At 32.1% G+C, this 21,982-nt stretch overlaps 2 protein-coding genes across 2 annotated transcripts in view; one reads left to right on the forward strand and one right to left on the reverse strand.

The window, feature by feature from the left end:
- Positions 1-11,503, reverse strand: part of LOC127702401 (VPS9 domain-containing protein 1-like) — a 33,739-nt gene extending 22,236 nt beyond the window's left edge. Inside the window, exons 1-2 of the mRNA XM_052206600.1 lie at positions 11,338-11,503; positions 2,916-2,988 (exon numbers count right to left, since the gene is read on the reverse strand). Coding sequence (XP_052062560.1) covers positions 2,916-2,988; positions 11,338-11,421 — 157 coding nt within the window. The 5' untranslated portion in view covers positions 11,422-11,503. The remainder of the gene's footprint in view (positions 1-2,915; positions 2,989-11,337) is intronic.
- A 180-nt stretch (positions 11,504-11,683) lies between these two features.
- The window catches only part of LOC127702399 (apoptotic chromatin condensation inducer in the nucleus-like), a 34,420-nt gene continuing 24,121 nt past the window's right edge, over positions 11,684-21,982 (forward strand). Inside the window, exons 1-7 of the mRNA XM_052206597.1 lie at positions 11,684-11,830; positions 14,666-14,705; positions 15,665-15,696; positions 16,721-16,811; positions 17,113-17,195; positions 19,396-19,993; positions 21,112-21,358. Coding sequence (XP_052062557.1) covers positions 11,684-11,830; positions 14,666-14,705; positions 15,665-15,696; positions 16,721-16,811; positions 17,113-17,195; positions 19,396-19,993; positions 21,112-21,358 — 1,238 coding nt within the window. The remainder of the gene's footprint in view (positions 11,831-14,665; positions 14,706-15,664; positions 15,697-16,720; positions 16,812-17,112; positions 17,196-19,395; positions 19,994-21,111; positions 21,359-21,982) is intronic.

Here is a 21,982-nt window from a genome sequence, read left to right on the forward strand (position 1 = left end):
TAATGGGATTAATTTAAAGTCTTTAATTTTGGGTGGTTCTAACCAGGCATGGGGCGAATTACATTGCAATGTAATGCATTATATTACAATTACTTTGACCAAACCATGCATTATATTACAATTACAATTACATGCATTTATCAAAGTAATGCATTATATTACAATTACTTTTGCAAAGTAATGCCTTGAATTACACATTACAATTGAAAATTTTATTAAGTGAATAGAAAAATTAATCATTTTGAAAAACAACTAGAAGTCACAAAAGATTCTAGCATTTGCCGTAACTGTTCCGTGAATTGAATATAAGTAAACATGTAAAAAGTCTATTTAATTCGATTGTTACAATTTTAATTATTTTAACTTAATGTTGACTTTTACTTTTATAAATATACATTTTGTTGTTTTTTTTAATTTTAAACAAAATATTTAATTACTGTGAATTACTTCCCTAATTATAAAATAAACATAGACCTTAATTAATGAACAATTGTCTAAATGGTGAAAGTATTGATTGTAAAACAAACTAATTAGTGTTTTATAACAAAGTTTAATTATCTTTTATTTAAGCAAGACAAGATATTCTTTGATCTTATGACAACAATACAGTTATGCTTTTCAAATATCAATCTTTTTATGCAGGGAAATGTATGAAATAAGATGAAATAAAGAATGTATTCTAATGATTTACATATTCTTAGTTAATCAAGAAATCTTAAATTTGGTTTAGTTAAAACTCCAACAATATGTTAAAGATGTAGTATGTGAAAAAAGTAATGACATGTAATGCCATGTAATGCATGAAATTACACAACTTTTTGCTAAAGTAATGCATTTTATTACAATTACATGTAATGCACAAATTGCTGCATTACACATTACATGCCATTACTTGGAAAAATGTAATGCATTACCATGCATTACAATTACAAATTTGCATTACCCCATGCCTGGTTCTAACCTTGTATTACTGTTTTGGATATTGGGCCCCATTTTTAAATTGGTCTACCCTACATTGAGGTCCAAAGGGTCCAAAATTAAACTTTGTTTGATTTCATCAAAAACTGAATTATTGCAGCTCTATGATATGCTGAATCTTATTGTGCATTTAGATTTTTTATTTTGGGCCCTGTTTTCACATTAGTCCATATTAAGGTTTGAAGGTTCCAAAATTAAACTGTGTTTGATTTCATCTAAAATTAAATTTTTGGTGTTTTTTTATGTGCTGAATCTAACCACTTTGTTAGATTTTGGATATCAGACCATATTAGGTCCGAGTACACAGTTATCGTCCTTTGATTTTCGTTGTCCACAAATATAGTCCCTAGTGTGGATAGTGTGTTACTTGCCAATTTTTTTTATACCCCTTCCAACTTTATTTCTCCATGTTTTATGCCTCAAATAGCAAGTAGGGGGATGAAATTACACTGTAAAAAAATTTGGGTCATGAATTTTAAAGTAAAGTAGTGATTTGATCCAGCTGAAAAAGATTAAAAATAAGCACATCTGAAGCTGTCAAAAGATTTCAAGACCCCCTTAACATAAAATTGTCCATATTTTGAGTTAGAGCCGATGAAGTTTTCTATAATTTTGATATTATTTGTCCCAAAAGTAGTACAACACACTGTAAAAATATTATTGAGAAAGCGCAGGTGGGATTTTTTTAATTTTCATTTATTGTCTAAAAGAAATGCACTACGAAATAACTGTGTACTTGGACCATACTAGGTAAATTAAATGTCCCATTTCAAATTTTTAAGATCTTTGACCACATTTATTTTGTGTCAGAAACCTAAATTATGTCAAAAATTTGATCACAATCCAAATTCAGACAGTATCAAGCTTGAATATTGTGTCCAAACTTGCCCCAACTGTTCAGGGTTCGATCTCTGCAGTCGTATCAGGCTGCGCTTGGCGAAGCATTTTATTGTAAAATGTGGTACAATTTAAGAGACATCCATACACTTAAACACGTTGTTGTCTGAAAACTAGAAAAATGCTTGTTTTAGACCCTTTTTGGCCCCTAATTCCTGAACGGTTTGGGCAATTACCCCCAAAAATGAATCCCAACCTTCTACTTGTGGTATTGAACCTTGTGGTACAATTTCGTAGCAATCAAAATATTTATACACAAGTTACTGTCTTGAAACTAGAAAAATGCTTGTTTTTGACCCCTAATTCCTAAACGGTTGGTACTATCACCCCCAAAAACAATCCCAACCTTCCTTTTGTGGTATTGAACCTTTTGGTTAGATTTCATAGAGATCCATACACTTAAAATAAAGTTTTTGTCTAGAAACCAAAAGTCTTCGGACAACGACGCTGACGACGTGATAGCAATATACGACATAAAAATCAACGAGTGCCTGCTCTTAATGGAATCCCTTGTTTGGACATGACTGTATTTATACATCCAGCAGTCAAAGGGATACATATCACAAAGAATTATTGTTTACAACGGTTATTGTACATCTAAAGAACATTGAACACCTCCTTAGGGTTGTTAAAAGTCCAAAGAATATAACATACTACTGGTATCCCTCATGAATATAATCTTAAATCCTCAGTTTGACATTTTATGGATGAGACTTTGTATTTACACATCCCACAAAGTTAATACATTTGTATATAGCACAATAAAAAACTGATTTTAAGAATTCTTCGCAATGACTTAAAGATGGAGAACACAGTGTCACTTATAAAAGCATTTTTGTTTATTTTCAAATGTTTATGGATTTAATGTCATGAATTAATATATGCCTTCTTTTCCATATCATCAGGTGGGCATATTAGTAAAGCCTTAATGCTAACCATAACACTTATCACTCATATCACAGTTTACAAGCATTTAAAAATAAAAGAATTTGCTTTTCATGAAAGTGGGTCATTTGGGGGATCAAAAATATCAACTCTACCTCCAAGTCTAGCATCTTGTAGCAGCTTTGTACTTATTCTCAAAACACATTCTAAGTACTTCATATAGGATTCCTGAAAAAGATCAATGATACTTTTAAATAAATAGATACGGTATATATAAAAAAGGTGGTCACTGCAAATGGAACTTATAAGTAAATTGTACCATTAATTACAATATTTCCATAAAATGCTACTAAGTATAAAGAAAACCTATCTTCAAGAGCATATATGAATAGAAACATCTTGTTTGGTCTTCAATTAAAATAAAATAATAATAAAAAGTGGAAAACTCAGGAAATACATACATGAAAACTTGATATGCATTTTATGATCCCTAACAACAATTTGGTTCAATTCCTCTGTTCATATTGCAAACTTGGGTATGTATGGTGGCAAGTTTAATTTTAAGGGTACTAAACAAAAACTAACTGTGAGATTCAATTGTCCATCATTTTGCAAACTCTGAAAAACTCTTAATGCAGCTTCTCCGGGTAAAATTACATTTTTAACACAAAAAGTTCTCTTGAAATGCATTTCTTTGCAAACATTTAATAGCTTAGGGTGGTGCCCTGGCAAGCCCAACCTTTTAAGTGATACTTGTAAAAAGTCTATGCATTTATCATATATGGAGCTCCAGAAGGTGGCCCTGGACCCCCTACTCCCCCCTAAATGCGCCATGTACATGCTTAACTTCATATCTGTAAAAAGTGATTAACTGATGTTCGTTTTATTCTTCAACATTTTTGCAAAATGCATAGTAAGCATAGTCTATTGTCAAATTGTCTGCAAGAAACCTGTAATTAACATATTTTAATTGCTCGTTTTTTAAAGTTTACTTTTTGTGATGTCCCACGTGCTGTTTCTGTAGATTTTACTTTTTTCAATCAGTGGATACATCATCTGTTGATATATAATGTGACCGTTTTGTGTATATTTAAACAAATTTAGCAATATATATTGAAAGGAGTGCAAAATGGCAAATAATTCAAAATTGAATAGCTTAGACTCCAAGATTTCTACTGCTTTTTTTACAAAATGGGTGCAAATTGGGTACTCTGTGCCATTGGGTACTGTGACGTTACCAATAACTACTTGACATTTGGTATACACACAAGTTTATTGCTGAAGACCATGTGTAAAATCTGGTCGGAGATTGCTCTGGTATCCAAATGCCAAGATGACATATAGTTACTGGCCTACAATGTTAAGTTTGCATGTTTTTGAAATATGGATAGATAGTTATATTAACTAGAGGCTCTAAAGAGCCTGTGTCGCTCACCTTGGTCTATGTGCATATCAAACAAAGGACACTCTCCAACATTGTAGACAAGAATAGACTTCATGACAAAAATCTCTATTTTGTTGATCTTGTTCAACTGATCTTTTAGTCTGTTTAGTTTCTCTCTATCTTCTTTAGTTTTTGCTCAAAACACAAAAGAGGGTAAAAAAAATCCTCATTTAAGGGCAATCACTCCTATGAAGAGTGACAGTCTACTAACATGACTAACAATATCGGAGAAATTTGACTTTTTAATAGATCTTGCCTTGCTGATCATTTTTCATTTTGTGATTTAAAGTGTTTATTTATCTATTATAATTTAAATCATATAAGGCATAACGGAAAAAAATGTTTCTCTCTAAATATCATAGTTTTCATGATAATAGGCAAAAATGAAAAAAAATGGTAAAATTTGTCATTTATGGCCAATAACTCCTATAAGAATTTGTCTTACAGTTTTGACATTTATGGACAATTGGCAGAGCTCATTATGCTGAACATTTTTGCTCCATTCAGATTTTCTCTATTAATAACGGTTCAAAAAATAATAAACATAACTTGCATTTTACCCCTATGTTCTATTTTTAGCCATGTCCGCCATGTTGGTTGGTAGGCGGGGTCATTGGACACGTTTTTTAAACTAGATACCCTAATGATGAATGTGGCCAAGTTTGGTTAAGTTTGTCTCAGTAGTTTCAGAGGAGAAGATTTTTGTAAAAGATTACAAAAATTTACAAAAAATTGTTAAAAATTGACTATAAAGGGCAATAACTCCTTAAGGGGTCAATTGACCATTTTGGTCATGTTTGAATTATTTGTAGATCTTACTTTGCTGTACATTATTGCTGTTTACATTTTATCTCTATCTATAATAGTATTGAAGATAATAACCAAAAACTGCAAAATATTCTTAAAATTACCAATTCAGGGGCAGCAACCCAACAACAGGTTGTCTGATTTGTCTGAAAATTTCAGGGCAGATAGAAATTGACCTGATGAACAATTTGACCCAAGTCAGATTTGCTCTAAATGCTTTGGTTTCAGAGATATAAGCCAAAATCTACATTTTATCCCTACATGTATGTTCTATTTTTAGCCATGCGACCATCTTGGTTGGCAGGCCTGGTCATCGGACACATTTTTTAAACTAGATACCCAAATAATGATTGTGGCCAAGTTTGGTTAAATTTGGCCCATTAGTTTCAGAGGAGAAGATTTTTGTAAAAGTTAACGGAGGAGGAGGAGGAGGACGACGACAATGGAGGACGACAGACGCCAAGTGATGAGAAAAGCTCACTTGGCCCATTGGGCCAGGTGAGCTAAAAAAGGCATTGAAGAATTCTCTCAAAATTAGGTGAGAAATGCACCTGTAGTATGGTTTACTTAAGTATGTATAATAGAAATAGAAAATTTAATTTGGTACCAACAATAACAATTACTCAAACACTGAAAGTTATGTGACATCTTAAATTTGAAAAAAAATGGTTGAATATGTTTTATATCACATGTATAAACTGAATTTAAAACATGTGTAAATAGACTTTCTTTTAAAAGAAAATCCTTTATTTAATCCAAATCTTCAAAAATATACTGCTTTTGAATTGTTGTCTTCCCATCCACTAACTTGCCGAAAGCTTTTCCATATGCAGTGGCCTTAACCATGATATATTTCTCGTTAGAATTTTGGCAATCATACAGTGCAAGGGTAAAGGGAAAAACAGAAATGAAAAATAGGGTAAACAAATGGCCCAAGACCACAATTAATGATCCCGCTTTTCGTTGTCCACGAATATAGTTCCTTTTAATTAGAGTGTATTTTTCTTAATTTTTTTTCTTTCCCTTCCTCACTCATTTCTTAGTTTTTTTGGGGTGGAAATAAAAGAAGAGAGGTGAAATAAACTTTTGGATGTTGTATTTTAACTGATTTTGATATGGAAAGAGTGATTAGGCCAGGTGCAAAAAGGTGATATTTACAGTTTTCGGAACATCTCTTGACTTGTCCATAGGGGTATGGATGTGTATTGGCTAAATTTGTAAGAGTCATTGATTCAATCTTTCTGAATTTTGGATATATTTTTGGACTAGTACTATACATTACACACACAAAAGATTTGACAAAAATGCATGGTGCAATTTTTTTAATGAAACAAAACATTATAAAGAACTAATAGGGGAATTTAATTGTGGTCTGTGGCCAAATGTGGAAAGGAGATATAATCAATCGATTCTGAAAGGAAAAAATAATACACCAAATCATTCACCAATTGTTATGACATGTATGATGATGATAGACAATGATAGATGTAGACGTAATAAATATAAAATTATCAGAGCTCCAGATAAGAATTCACAAATTGGGGTTTTTACCCACCATTTCTTTATGTAATTGGGTGATAAAGTTTTTTAATTGCATTATCAATTCCAATTCACCCTTCAAGCAAATATCAAATTGGGTTTTTCACCACCAAGCTCCTTAATGTATTGGGTTTTTTCATCAACACAATATTGAATATTTAGGCATGTTATAATCACATTATATCAACCCCAGATGTGTTTCCATCTTAAATGTGTTTCTTTCTTTGTAGAATATGTGCTAGCTGTTTTATTTGGTTTATCCACTGACGAGCAATTGTACATTTAATTGTGTCCCGTTTTAAACGTTCTGTCAGTTTTGTATTTTCTCAAAACTTATGTAAACTGCAGCTGGTGTCACTAGTTGGACAGGAACTAATTGCCTTTCTAGATCCCATATGATCACCCTACAGTTTAATTATAGTTGGGGTAGGTGTGGCTAAGTGTTTAGATTTTTGTGTAATATATGTGAAATTTAGGTGCTGTAAGAAAGTTTTGCCAGTCCTTTCACCTTTTTGCCAGATCTACTTTTTAATAAAAATAAAAAGTAGTTTCCAGATTTAAGATATATCACAAAACCTTGAGGTTTATAGGGTGGTTTATAATGACGGAGACCACATTCAACTTAAATTTACAAATAATTCTGCAACATCAAGTAAATAAATGACAATGTTATACTGCACTTGCAAATAAGACAACTATCTTAAGCATCTAGAACAATTAGACCAAAACAAAGAAAGTGTCAAGCTGCATTGACGTAAAAAACGGATATGTGTATTCACTCATCAACTAAAATGAAAAAAAATAATATATAAACTGTTTTCGTTTAATTCAATTTACATAAATCTGGGTTAAATTGTCCCTTATCAGAACTTTTGGTTTCCGATGCTTTCAAACTACATATCATGTCATAATTGATTTGGCCTTTCACTTTTTCCAACTGATTTCGTTTTTGACGGAACCCCGTGTTTATCGCTCTAGCAATGTTCTCGTTATGGTACGCAAACACGCCCATGCGTTCAATGGCCGCTTCCTAAAATCACTAGCTGAGTCTTGTTATCATCATAACTTTCCCTCAGCTATCAAAAAGAAGCCGAAAACATGCTTCTATTCAATATTTTTACCGGACATTTACTTTCGTTTTAATTCATTGTATGTTATGATAAATCCCGAGCAATTCGAAAAAATATGACAGCATGTCACACGCTAATTGGATAAACGCCGAGAAGATCGAAATGTTTTCATAAACACGTGTACCTTTTGAGCAACGAAAAATTCCAACAGGGACCCATTACAGCTACTTGATGGAGGGCTCTATTTTTAGAACGAAAGGACATTTCCAATTATAAATATTATAAAAATAGATTTACGCGACGACTGTAATCAAGTAAGGGTAAATAACGCAAACGATAGCGAATAAAAGCGTTAAGAACCCATGTTTTTGGCATATAATTGGGTTTTCCTTTGAATTAATTGGGTTATTGAACCCTGCAATGGGCAATTGCATTGGGTTTTTAATTATTTTTATTGCGTGATCACGCAAATACGCAGCTTATCTGGAGCTCTGAAATTATACACATTTTCATGCATTTCCTTAACAACAAAATCACCAGAAACTTGTTTTGATATGAATTTTAGTATTTTGAAGTCACAAGACAAAATGCCTGATGACACAAAGAAATTTTGAATGTTGTATAGGGGCAAAGTGTCGCAGAATACCAAATAGAGATACTATAAAGCAGGCTGATATCCAGTTGAAATAAAATAAACGAAAAATAATTTTTTATTAGAGAATTAACCCTTCCATGCAATATCAAATTAAAGTTTAAAAATTTTTTTTTAACATTCGAAAATTTCCAGCAACAACCGATCAGACAATAGTTATACGTTGACAAAAGGCATAAAAGTACAGTAAATGATGCTTAATAACTAAATATACATTTGTCTTTTAACTCATTCGACCCCAAGAGATTTCTGAAAATCAGGCATTTTCGAAAATTTGCAAACTTATGCAAATTAGTAGACTCTTGATGCCAGAGCTCCAGATAAGCTGCGTATTTGCGTGATCACGCAATAAAAATAATTAAAAACCCAATGCAATTGCCCATTGCAGGGTTCAATAACCCAATTAATTCAAAGGAAAACCCAATTATATGCCAAAAACATGGGTTCTTAACGCTTTTATTCGCTATCGTTTGCGTTATTTACCCTTACTTGATTACAGTCGTCGCGTAAATCTATTTTTATAATATTTATAATTGGAAATGTCCTTTCGTTCTAAAAATAGAGCCCTCCATCAAGTAGCTGTAATGGGTCCCTGTTGGAATTTTTCGTTGCTCAAAAGGTACACGTGTTTATGAAAACATTTCGATCTTCTCGGCGTTTATCCAATTAGCGTGTGACATGCTGTCATATTTTTTCGAATTGCTCGGGATTTATCATAACATACAATGAATTAAAACGAAAGTAAATGTCCGGTAAAAATATTGAATAGAAGCATGTTTTCGGCTTCTTTTTGATAGCTGAGGGAAAGTTATGATGATAACAAGACTCAGCTAGTGATTTTAGGAAGCGGCCATTGAACGCATGGGCGTGTTTGCGTACCATAACGAGAACATTGCTAGAGCGATAAACACGGGGTTCCGTCAAAAACGAAATCAGTTGGAAAAAGTGAAAGGCCAAATCAATTATGACATGATATGTAGTTTGAAAGCATCGGAAACCAAAAGTTCTGATAAGGGACAATTTAACCCAGATTTATGTAAATTGAATTAAACGAAAACAGTTTATATATTATTTTTTTTCATTTTAGTTGATGAGTGAATACACATATCCGTTTTTTACGTCAATGCAGCTTGACACTTTCTTTGTTTTGGTCTAATTGTTCTAGATGCTTAAGATAGTTGTCTTATTTGCAAGTGCAGTATAACATTGTCATTTATTTACTTGATGTTGCAGAATTATTTGTAAATTTAAGTTGAATGTGGTCTCCGTCATTATAAACCACCCTATAAACCTCAAGGTTTTGTGATATATCTTAAATCTGGAAACTACTTTTTATTTTTATTAAAAAGTAGATCTGGCAAAAAGGTGAAAGGACTGGCAAAACTTTCTTACAGCACCTAAATTTCACATATATTACACAAAAATCTAAACACTTAGCCACACCTACCCCAACTATAATTAAACTGTAGGGTGATCATATGGGATCTAGAAAGGCAATTAGTTCCTGTCCAACTAGTGACACCAGCTGCAGTTTACATAAGTTTTGAGAAAATACAAAACTGACAGAACGTTTAAAACGGGACACAATTAAATGTACAATTGCTCGTCAGTGGATAAACCAAATAAAACAGCTAGCACATATTCTACAAAGAAAGAAACACATTTAAGATGGAAACACATCTGGGGTTGATATAATGTGATTATAACATGCCTAAATATTCAATATTGTGTTGATGAAAAAACCCAATACATTAAGGAGCTTGGTGGTGAAAAACCCAATTTGATATTTGCTTGAAGGGTGAATTGGAATTGATAATGCAATTAAAAAACTTTATCACCCAATTACATAAAGAAATGGTGGGTAAAAACCCCAATTTGTGAATTCTTATCTGGAGCTCTGTGATGCTGTAACTGATGCTGATCTATCAAACTATGTATTGAGATTTGAGGGCAGATGGCATGGGTGGGGTGGGAGGTGGTATATTTTCTGGTGGGTTTGAACACACCCCTAATGAAAAATGGTCATTTTCAGTCTATTTTTAGATATTAATACGACCTTGAGAGGTGAACATTGACTAAACTGTGTTTCTTTGTCATTCAAGTATTACCTTACAGTTACTGCAGTCTATCCATACTGACTGGAAGTAAATGTGACTTGCGAATCTTGCTGGGGAATTATTATTGGCTAGCCAAGTATGCCTAAATGTCCGTTTTTACCGATTTCTGACAAAAAAGTGACCTAGATTTTACAGACCACATTTCTTTTGGCCATATTATACCTCCTTGTGTTCCTGTACCATCTATGCAAGTATTTATGATAAAAGTTGATACCTACAGCCCATACCAGTAACCTAGTGGCCATCAAAAGACTCCCACCCCCACCTGATTTGGGCTACTTTTCATGTTTTTCCAATTTTGAACTCTAAAAAGGCCATTAAAGTTGCCATATTTTCATAAACACACATCTGAGAAGACTTTATGGACCATGAATTGCATGGTTAAAGTCCCTGCTGTCAAGACAGTTGAGCTGGGGCAGTTCTAAAAAAATATGGAGGGTCATACAGGCCATCAAAGAATGGTGGTCGCCATCACGACTACAGGCGGGATTGGGGGCGAAGGGGTTAAAATACAACTGTCATATAAAGATTGTAATGATGCTATTTGGATAAATTTATTGGTTTACTAGGGCTAATTGACAGCGTGTCATCCCTACAGTGGCTTCCATTTTTTTTATTGAACAAATTTGTCGGTGTAATGGGGAGATAATTTTGACGAAGAAGAATCATGAATGAAAGCAAGGATTTATATATCCCACATACAAATCCTTGCTGAAGGTCTAGTTTGCTTTTCAATCCACAGTCCGTGTAAGCAATATGCCAATAATTATACAGGTGCAAGTTGAAATTGAAATTAAAAATACATTACAGGGAATATAAGGAAACTTGAAATTTCGTAATTTCAATACATGTTTCCTCATAAATATTTCAATTGTTCTACTTATAATAACTTAAATAAGTGAACTTTGGTATAATTATCCTAAACTTTCCAAGAGTTTTGATATATACTTGAACTTTTCCGTCTCCATCTAGCTTTAACGCATCTGCTACTGTTCTCATCACTGTTGTGAATGTCGTATTTGCAGCTGCCATCCTCAATATTTGTTTGTTTTTTAACAGATTATTGTTTTAGGGCACCTGCATCTTCAATCTTTTTGCAGACAGCTTTTTTTCACTTCCGGGATACGGAAACTATCGATAGATAAAACAAATATATTTATGTAGTTATTTTTTTCTAAGTAAATATACTTATATGAAGATTAAACTTTATTTTGTCTTTGTTTAATTTGATTTAAGCTAATAATAAATCTAAAATAATAGTAGTTTTCAATATTACGGAAATCTACGACTGCACATGTCAACAATGGCGGACACTGATGCTCCGACTCTAAGGGGGAAAGACATAAATGACTATCGCGTGGTAGATTTAAAGAAAGAATGTGATAAAAGGGGCCTTTCTAAGAGTGGAAATAAAGTAGACATTGTAGAGAGACTAAGAACGGTAATGCAAAAGAAACCAAATGGGATAATATTACTAAAAAACTGCAATTATCCCGTAGTGGGGCCGTACACGGTACAGGCATTTATTGAAAAATTAGAAATTTCGAAGTATTGCTTATAGTATTGGTATATTCAATGGCTTTGTTTTTCATTATAGTTATATCACACTTTTACCTTGTTAAGTACAGTAGAAAATGTCAAAAAACTAGACTCAATTTTGTAAACAAAGCAAAAGTTGCGACCAAAGGGAGATAATTCACAAATTGTAAACTTTAAAGTGGTACATCGAATCTCCTAAATAACCTGAAAAACCTTGAAAAACTTTGTATTTATTTATTGAAAAATATTGTCTGCCAAATAACACAAGGAATTTTCATACATGAAATTATTAAATATGTATCCCTATAAAAATTTATTTATTATCAATTTCGCCTTGTTAATGTTATAACAATAATACTGTCAATATAGCTTTAGGTTTGTAGCTATTTCAAAGGTTTTTCTGCATAGAGTATTTTTACAGTAGAAATTTCAAAAACTAATGCTGACAGTTCACAGAGTAAAAATAAGGATCAACTGAACTTGGCGACCACAATACTTCTATACTAGTATTGTCAACAATACTCGTATATAATTAATGTACAAGTATTGTACAAAAAAATTATAAAATCAATAGGGTTTGTTATTATTCATTGATGTGTTTTATTAACATCTTGTTGGTGTTTTTTTTTCTAATGCATTTAGACAGATATAAAAATTGAGACTAGTATAATAGTCCCAGAGTTAATACACAATAAATTACACAAGTAGATATGTACAAAGAAATCACAATAATAAATCAGAAACGTTCATATGCTGCAGCTGTAAACAGGTTGATTCTCATCTGGTCAATTGTCTTTGTGTCCATGTCTGTATGCTGACGCGTTATGTTGCTATGTATAGTCATTTCGTACACTAACCATATCGTACCTCCCATTTCGTACCCTGACCATTTCGTTACAAAAAATGAATAAATGTTTCTAATTTATTTATCCTGAAATACATATTTTTTCTAAATCATTACATTACTTTTGAATATTTTGGAGTAAAGGCAGTAATAATTACTCTACTTCAATGTATTTATATTTTATATAAACAATACTATGACAATACTCGTATACAATACTTGTACATTAATTATATACGAGTATTGTTGACAATACTAGTATACAAGTATTGTGGTCGCCAAGTTCAGGTGATCCAAAAATAACATTTTCCAAGAAGTGGCTCTATGATTTTTGCTAGCACAACCCTTGCAAATTTAAGTTATTAACCTTCAGCCTTTATGTCCTTTTGTCAATTTCATATAATACACAGTTTTTCGATGTGACAAAAGTTAAGAATATATGTGCACTTGTTGCACACTGTTCGTTTTGTTTACCCAATGTATGAATGTAATCTTTTTAAAGTTCTCAAGCTATCTGGCATGTTGTAGTATACAGATAATGGTTAATTATTGGATTTATTAATTTTGAATATGGATTGTAAGATTTATCAACTATTAATAATTTAATTTTCTAAACAGTCAGGGGTACTACTTAAACAAGTGATTTCAGAATCACTTCCTCGAGTGATTTTGGCTGTGAAATATTAAAAATTTTCACACAGACTTTTTAAAATCACTGAAACAAGTAATTTTAGAAGTTAAAATGTAATCACTTTAATAAGTGTTTATAACATTTTCTTGATATTTTTCCCACAAGCTTGATTTTTTTATTGTTAAAAAGACAACAATTCCATTGAAAAAACAACTATGTACATGCAGAAATTGTCTTTTGCTTGATAAGCCTGACACTTTTACAGTTTTTTTAAGATATGCAAAAACTGGAATAATTTGTAGATCAGGTCATAACCTTGAAGTAGATCATTCTAACTCTAAAGGAAACCAATCATGTTACCTAATATTGTTGATCTTTGTCTGATAGTAAGAGTAGTTAATGAATTTTTGATTACAGAAAAATTCCCAAGGGTACTTTTAAAAGCTTTAGCGCACTAACTTACTGCCCAAGCGCACTGGTGAAATTAATATACAAAGAAAAAGGGATAATTGATTTATGTAGGAAAATTATAGAAAAGATAGTGAAAATATGGAAAATCAATGAAATTAGCATTTGAAGATCAAAGAAAACACTAAAATCACTTAAATAGGTGATAACTGAATTTATAAAATCACTGAAATAAGTGATGATGAAATCACTTGTTTAAGTAGCACCCCTGACTGCTAAAAGAAAAACAAAAATCATTGAAAATAAAGTTCGGAATACAATGTTGATTATATAGAAATCTGCAACACAAAACCTTTTGAAGCCAGAAATTTACTTTTATACTGTTGTGTACATTTTCTACTTTCCACCAAAGAAAGATCTTCCACTTTAGAGCTTTTAAAACTTAAAAGTAAACAAATATGACATCAGCATATGCAGTTTCAACAAATGTACAGCTTTGCATGTGGAATAAGAAATATTATATCACCAGTTTGTTGACTACATGACATAAAACATTTATACAGATCAACAAATAATCAGGTTGGGACTAATCACCCAAATTGGATATGATACACAGTTTCATTTCAATTGTCAAACATACATGTAGTAGACCAATTTCCAGATAATTTCATTTTGATGGGGATGGATGGCCAGATTTTACTGTTATGTTGACAGATCTTGAAATAAAGGACCTGAAAGCTCTAACAACTTGAGTTTTACTTAAGTTGGTGTTATTGTTCTTCTTGGTTTTGCAACTAATGGCAACCACTGAATAATAAGCTTACTACCATGCTCATTTGTCTAATTTATTTCAGTTCCTACGAGAAGAACAGGACACACAAGAAAATACTGAAAGTAAGAAACTGGTAGACCAATTGTTTTTAATGACTTTTTCTTGATTTGCATGCAGAAGAAATTTCAGAATAATTATTTGTCAGCATGAATAAGGAGATCACAGTATTGTATGTAAATTTTACTGGATTGATTGAGTTTTCTTTACCAGAACCATCAAATAGTTTTCGCAACAATTAAATTATTGCTTTAACACTTATCAACTCTCATGCAACAGGTAGCAAAAAGGATCCTCAAAAGATTTTATCAGAAATAAAGATAACTAGGTGATTGCCAATGTGAAAACTAACCATCAGACCATTGACCGTGTTTAGAATGCTAAAACAGCATAGATTTTTTCATTTTCAAATCAGAAATTTTGTTTACATATATTCAGAAGAATTTTCAACTGCTTGAATAAACTGCTTATTGATATTTTGTTTGGAAAAGATGACCTTTTGTTGTACACAAGTTGTATAACAAATCCATATTTAACATTCATTTAAGAAAATCAATGCAAGTGATAAAAATTGGACTAATGTTAAAGTTATTAAAACTTATATAATCTTAAAAGTGCATGTATACATAAAATGTACTGATACATTGATTACGCCTGAAATCATTCAAAATATAATTTCTGTTTGCCAGATCTAGATAATGATAAATGTAATACTCAAAGAAATATATAATTAGGAGGTGTGGTATGATTGCCAATGAGACAACTATCCACCACAAAAAAGGATGTAAGAAAACTAAATGTCACCATACAGTGTTCAAAAAGCATGGGAAAATCCTTGCCATATATATATATAGTAAGCTGAAAAGGTCCTGGAATGAAAAAATGTGAAACAGTTCAAAAGAAAAAAAAACAGTAAAATGAGAGAAATCGAGAGAAAGATTTCCAGATTCTTTTTTTGTATTTTTATTTTAATGTACACTACATGTATAATATTGTTTATATGTATGGTTGTCTTTCTTTCTAGATCAAGATGATCATGAGCCAATAACCACAGTGGTAAGAAAATGAGTACTTCTGAATAAAACTACAAGTTAACATTAGGACCTTTTCCATGTATCTTATTAGTGCCTTGAAATTAATTGTTGTGGATGTGAAATTGATTAATTTTGATAACCATTTTGAAAAATTATCAACAAATTCAGACTTATTCAGTACAAGTCTGAAGGATAGAGCTAAAATAAAGGGAGAATTCAAGCATAGATTTTTCATTCATTTCATGCAAAGTCCCCCTGTGGAAAAAGATACCATTCTATCTTTCAATCTTAGACACAACAGTAACTACATAAACAAATGATTATCAACAGGCTACACACTTTCATCTTTTAACAGTAATATAGATGAATACCACAATTTACTTCTACATAAATTAAAAAAAGTTTTACATAAGAAATATTACATATACATTTTGTACCCAGTTTTTATGATAAATTGTACAAACTTTTTGCAATCATCCTTTTATTGAATATATACTAAAGTACAAATAACATGATTTAGTTAAAAATCGTTTTCTTGGTGTTGAGTAAAACACTGATTGGGGAGATTACACATTCTAATTTATAACTATCACTATTATATCACATTTGTTCAAAACAAAAAAAATATATTTCAGAGTGATTTACACACTAACATACATGTAAGCATTGACTGTGAAATACTACATGTATCTTAACCAACAATGATATTTAACTGAATCCCCTTGCATGTACTAAGGTTTTAGTTTAAAACTGAATAGATACAAACAAGGGCTTAGGTTATGTCAGAAAATGTCAAATAAGAGGTTAGGTTTATTGATTGCTTTTATGGTTAGTGGATATTCTTAAAACTACTTTGAAGTCATAAGTTTTAAACCTTATGAAGAATTTGCTTTCAAAAAGACAGTGCTTTTCATCAATTTTTTTTTCATTAAACAAATTATTTTTTTGCTTACTTATTTGGTTACAATTTAGCATATTAATGTTCATTGTCTTTTATGGACATTCTATGTTTCCTCTTTAATTTTTGCATAAATTTGAATTCACAGGAATCGGAAAAGAGTGATGTTATTAAATTATATTTGCAAAAACAGAAAAAGTTATTGGCAGACAGACAGGAAGAAATAAGAAGATTTTCGGGTAAGATTATAGATTTAAAGACAGTGTTTGTGATAAACATGTTACCCAACTTGTCCTTTTGTACAAAATGTCATAGAACTTTCACTTATCAGATATGTACAATTGTAAAGAACAAAAAATCAAAGACTTCATCACTATTATTCCATAATTCAATTGATAAGCAACTCAGTTATGAAAAAAATAAATTAATAATCTGAAAGAAATCAAATGCAATTCAAATTACCAATCCTTCTTACTGAATGTATTAACAAATGAAATTTAATTTCTCTCTAGTAATTTAAGTACTTGTGACATTTTACAGATGAAAGTGCATCAGAAGAGAGTCAAAGTCCAACCAAGAAAGACAAACCAGATCTTTCTGCTGGAAAAACTCCAGAACAAAAGGTAACTAATTATATATAGAGTGAAATCAGCAATATTCTCTTCCCTTGGTTTGAAACTTTTTACACTATCCAACTTTTATGCATAATAACAAAGTGATTGATACTGTTAGATATTGTCCTTTTGTAGAGAATAAGTTTTTTTTAATCATGTCAAAACTTGTGATGTTATCATGAAAGCTAATCTTTTGTCCCTTAGGCCATACAAAAAATGGAATGCCTAGGTTCTTGGGCCACTTTTTAAAAATATGGATGAGGGAGGGTGGTCTTTTTTTTTCCATCTTTTTCCAGAAGAAGAAAGTTGTCTTTCTTTTTTTCAATAAATTTCATCAAATCCACTGCTACATTCTGAGGAAAAGTTGAATATGATGCACCATGGCATCAAAACTTTGTTTGTATATGAGTTTTTGCAAGAAATTAAAGTCATCTCGCTCCACTCTACGATGTCTAGTCAATGTTAATTAACAACCTCAATAGAAACGTAACTTCACAATTTTCGTCAAGCCCACAGATGACTCTGTTAAGTTATTCATAATCACAAAATCATTATCGTACTGGATATGAAAAAATTCTGGATTCCGACGAAAATAAAAATCGTTGACACGGGAGTGTTTTTAGAGATGCGGCGGGGCCTGAGAACCTAGTATGTTTTTTTGTGACCTTAAACAGATTTTATTGTAATTGGTTAGCAGTGTAGACAACTTAAGAAGTTATTACCTGGCATGGCTGTCCATTTGCCCATGACTCTTACAACTTTACTGATTGCTTGCTTGATTTTAATCAAAACTTAATCAATGGTAGAATTCTGTGTTCAGATATGCCATCAACAAAAAGACCCCATTCATTATTCTGAAAGAGATAAAATGACCTTCCAAAATTTATGTGATTCATTATATAAGTTCTAAATAAATGAAAGTGCTCATAAAACTAATTCACCATATGAATCTGTGCACTTAGTGGGGAGATCATTGAACTTGCACAGTGTGCACATTTATTTGAAAAGGGGAAGATAATGTGTCATATGTCAAGATGAACTCAGAGGGGGCAGGGGGCCATTTTGATAACTTAACTCATATTACCCGAACTTGTTAAGGAATTTTTTTTTAAATCTGTAGCCTTTAAAATTAACATTTGCTTGGCTGGAACAGTTAGGCCAAAGACTTCAACTATATTTTTCTGAGTGTTGTCTGAGCAATTTAAATTTCAATTCTTTGAGACCTAAAAAAAAAAAAATAGAAATTACATCTTGCAAGTAAATGTGCATAAGGACCAGGCTTTATTTTACTCTCATTTGTATTATGTGCTAATTGAACAATATGTCATACAATTTTAATGACACAAGAAAATTTTAAATCAATACCATCATTGCTGGCTAGTAATTTGTTATGCCCTTTTGGTGGCGGAGGGGGCATTAAGTTTTACCCTTGGCCCTCTGTACGTAGGTACGTATGTACATCCGTACGTCTCAAAATTGGTTTCCGTTCTCTAACTTGAGTTTGCCTCAACCAAATGTCATGAAACTTATACACAATGTTAATTACCACAAAACACAGATCAAGTTTGAATTTTGGTGGTGTCACTTTAACCATTCTAGAGTTATGCCCCTTTATAAATGGAAAAATTGCATTTTTTTTAGTTTCCGTTCTGTAACTTAAGTTTGCCCCAACCAAACATTATGAAATCTATACACAATACTTATTACCACAAAACTCAGATCTAGTACAAATTTGGGTAGCGTCACTTTTATTGTTTTTGAGTTACGTCCCTTTATAATTTGTCTTGTATTATAAAAATAATCAGATTTGAAATGATTGCCAATGAGACAAATATCTACCAGCGGCCAAGCACAAAGATGTATCAACTACAGGTCACTTTTACAGCGTTCAACAATGAGCAAAATCCATACTGTAAAGTTAGCTATAAAAAGCTGGTGGAGATGGAATTGTAAATATTTTTCTAAATAAAAAATTTTCCCACTAGCATTCAGTAAGATAACAATTAATGCATTATATAAATGAATGTGTAGAGATTTCAGAGTGAATCGGCCACAATCATGACAATTGCCGGCTTTCAATATGAAATATCACCACCATATTAACCATAACATTTATTATTATTCATCAGTTTTTGCTCATATTAGAAATTAGCCTCATATTTTATCTAAAGCTTCACAGACTAAGCATAAGTAAGATATTTTTTCTCAGAAAACATCAGAAGATGGTGCTGGTGATTCCAGAGCCTCAAGGCGAAGGTCAAATTCAAGTAGCCACAGCAACGCAGATGAAACAGCACAGGCTGAAGTGACATCTCCAATTCAACCAAGGCCTAAAAGAGGATGGAGAAAGTCTTCTCTTCCACAAGAAGAAGCAACACAACCAGATGAGCCAGCAGCTAAGACTGTTGAAAAGTCTACAGAGGAGGAAAAGGTCACAGACAAGGTCAAGGTTGCTGAGGAAGATATAGTCATAGACAAGGTCAAAGTTGCTGAGGAAGATAAAGTCACGAACCAGGTCAAGGTTACTGAGGATGATAAAGTCACAGACAATGTCAAGGTTGCTGAGGACGGTAAAGTCACAGACAAGGTCAAGGTTGCTGAGGAAATCAAGGATTCAGGTATTACTGAAAAGATTATAGATTCAAGTAAACCTGTGGATTCAAGTATTGGCGAAAAAGATGTGGATACAGATAAACATGAAACACAGAATGCAAAGGATTCAGAAAAAGTAGAAAAAAGTGAAGACAGTAAAAATAAAACAGAAATCAAAAATACATGTATTGAAGAATCAAAGGAAACATCTAATGGTAATGATATCAAATTACATAAAATATTGGTGATGGGTATAAAATATAATGAGATATTTCAGTCAGATAACAGTGTTCATTTATTACAGATTTTTTTGTAATTAAATGCAATAAATTCTTAAAGAATTTTGCATGTGTTAGGATAAGATGATTTAATTCTTTAGTGAGAATAAGGTTGCTCGGAAAAAAACAATGGCTTTGGCAAAAAATACAAACGATTTTAATACACCAACAGAAGTGTTTAAAATTGTCATCTCAGCCCTATTTTTATTAATTGAAAAGTCTTACTCTAGATAAATTAACAAATCAATTAAACTGGAATAGAATCATGATCTTAGGCAATGATTAGATAAAACTTGTATTGCAATTGCTTGCTCTTTCTTGCTGATTAAGGGTTAGCAATATGCAATTTATATATTAAATCATCTATAAAAGGTGTAGTTTGTATTTATTAACAAATTACATTATACTTTTGATTAATATAAAATATGATATCAATTATTAAGAAAATCATTGTTTTAATTACACTAGATTTCAACTGTTTAGGTAAACAATGTTATAGAATATGCATTTCCATGGTTGAATTTACAAAGTAAAAAATGAATAATAACATCAGTCCTTTTCAGTCATTCTGTTGTTTGATATAGTCAACAGTTTGGTTTTATCGTGTTTTATGGACTTTCTTGTTGATGAATTTACCTTGAAGTTCCGTAATTTTATTAATACATTTTTAAACATGATAGGTTTCCTTTAGTTTCTTGTGTTGTTAAGATTACTGTCTAATTGGTATACCCCTTATCTTCTTTTATTCACGCTTGACATTGTATTTCAAACATTTTGAGGGGGCCTCGGTGGCTTTGTGGTCTAAGTAGTCAAACTACTGTATCACTAGCCAGTCAACACTGAGGTTGTGAGTTCGAATCCCGCATGGAGCAGGTGCACTTGACTCCAATCTTAATTGACTAGGATTGTCAGTCTTCCTACCAAAGGTCAGTGGTTCTCTATGGGCACTCTGGCTTCCTCCACCAATAAAAACTGACTCACGAAATAGCACAATAGTGTTGAAAGTGGCGTTAAACACCAATCAATCAATCAAACATTTTGTCTTCTATTTGCAGAGCCTGTTAGACAGAGATCAAAATCACCTGAAGATAACAAAATACAAAAATCAAGTAGATCTGGTGAGAAATCAGATGATGGCAGCAAGGAGGGGGGAAAGACCAGTGGGCGTCGCAGGTCTGAAAGTGGCAGTAGTGACAGGGAAAAGTCCAAGAAACCAAGAAGATCAAGAGCATCTAGTAGTAGTAGCAGCAGTAGCAGTAGGTCAAGATCACCACAGAAAAGGAGATCTATGTCTTCTTCAAGGTAACAGAAAATTGCTTTGCTGGAGGGAGTAGTTTGACTGATTAATGATATTTTATGCTGTTCAATTCAAAGATCAAAGCAACTACAACTTGTTAATATCCTTGATTAACCATACAAAAAAATCTGCAACAAATACAAATTGTACAAGCCTTTGCTTAATATGTCTCTGCAAACCACTTATTGCAACAAACCAAGGACACTAGATTTCTTGGTAAATGAATAAGTCAGGAATATCACATGTGTCATGAAGCATAGAGATTTAACAGAGTGGATTCAGTATTTGCCACTCTTTACTAACTGGTAGTGAACTGTCATGATGATTTGTTTTATATGAATAAAAAGAGATAAAGGGTATATGCCTCTAGGACTACAACCAAAGAAGAAAAAACAAATTAAAAGTTCAAAATGTTCAAAAGTTCAACAATATACCAGTGTCTATACACTATGTCAAGCTCTAACAAAGTTCAACACTAGACCTGTGTCTATACACTACGTCAAGCTCTAACAAAGTTCAACACTAGACCCAAGTCTATACACTATGTCAAGCTCTAACAAAGTTCAACAATATACCCGTGTCTATACACGATGTCAAGCTCTAACAAAGTTCAACACTATACCAGTGTC

The sequence above is a fragment of the Mytilus californianus genome, unplaced genomic scaffold (assembly GCF_021869535.1).
Source record: "Mytilus californianus isolate M0D057914Y unplaced genomic scaffold, xbMytCali1.0.p SCAF_5, whole genome shotgun sequence".
Classification (NCBI taxonomy): Eukaryota; Metazoa; Mollusca; class Bivalvia; order Mytilida; family Mytilidae; genus Mytilus; species Mytilus californianus.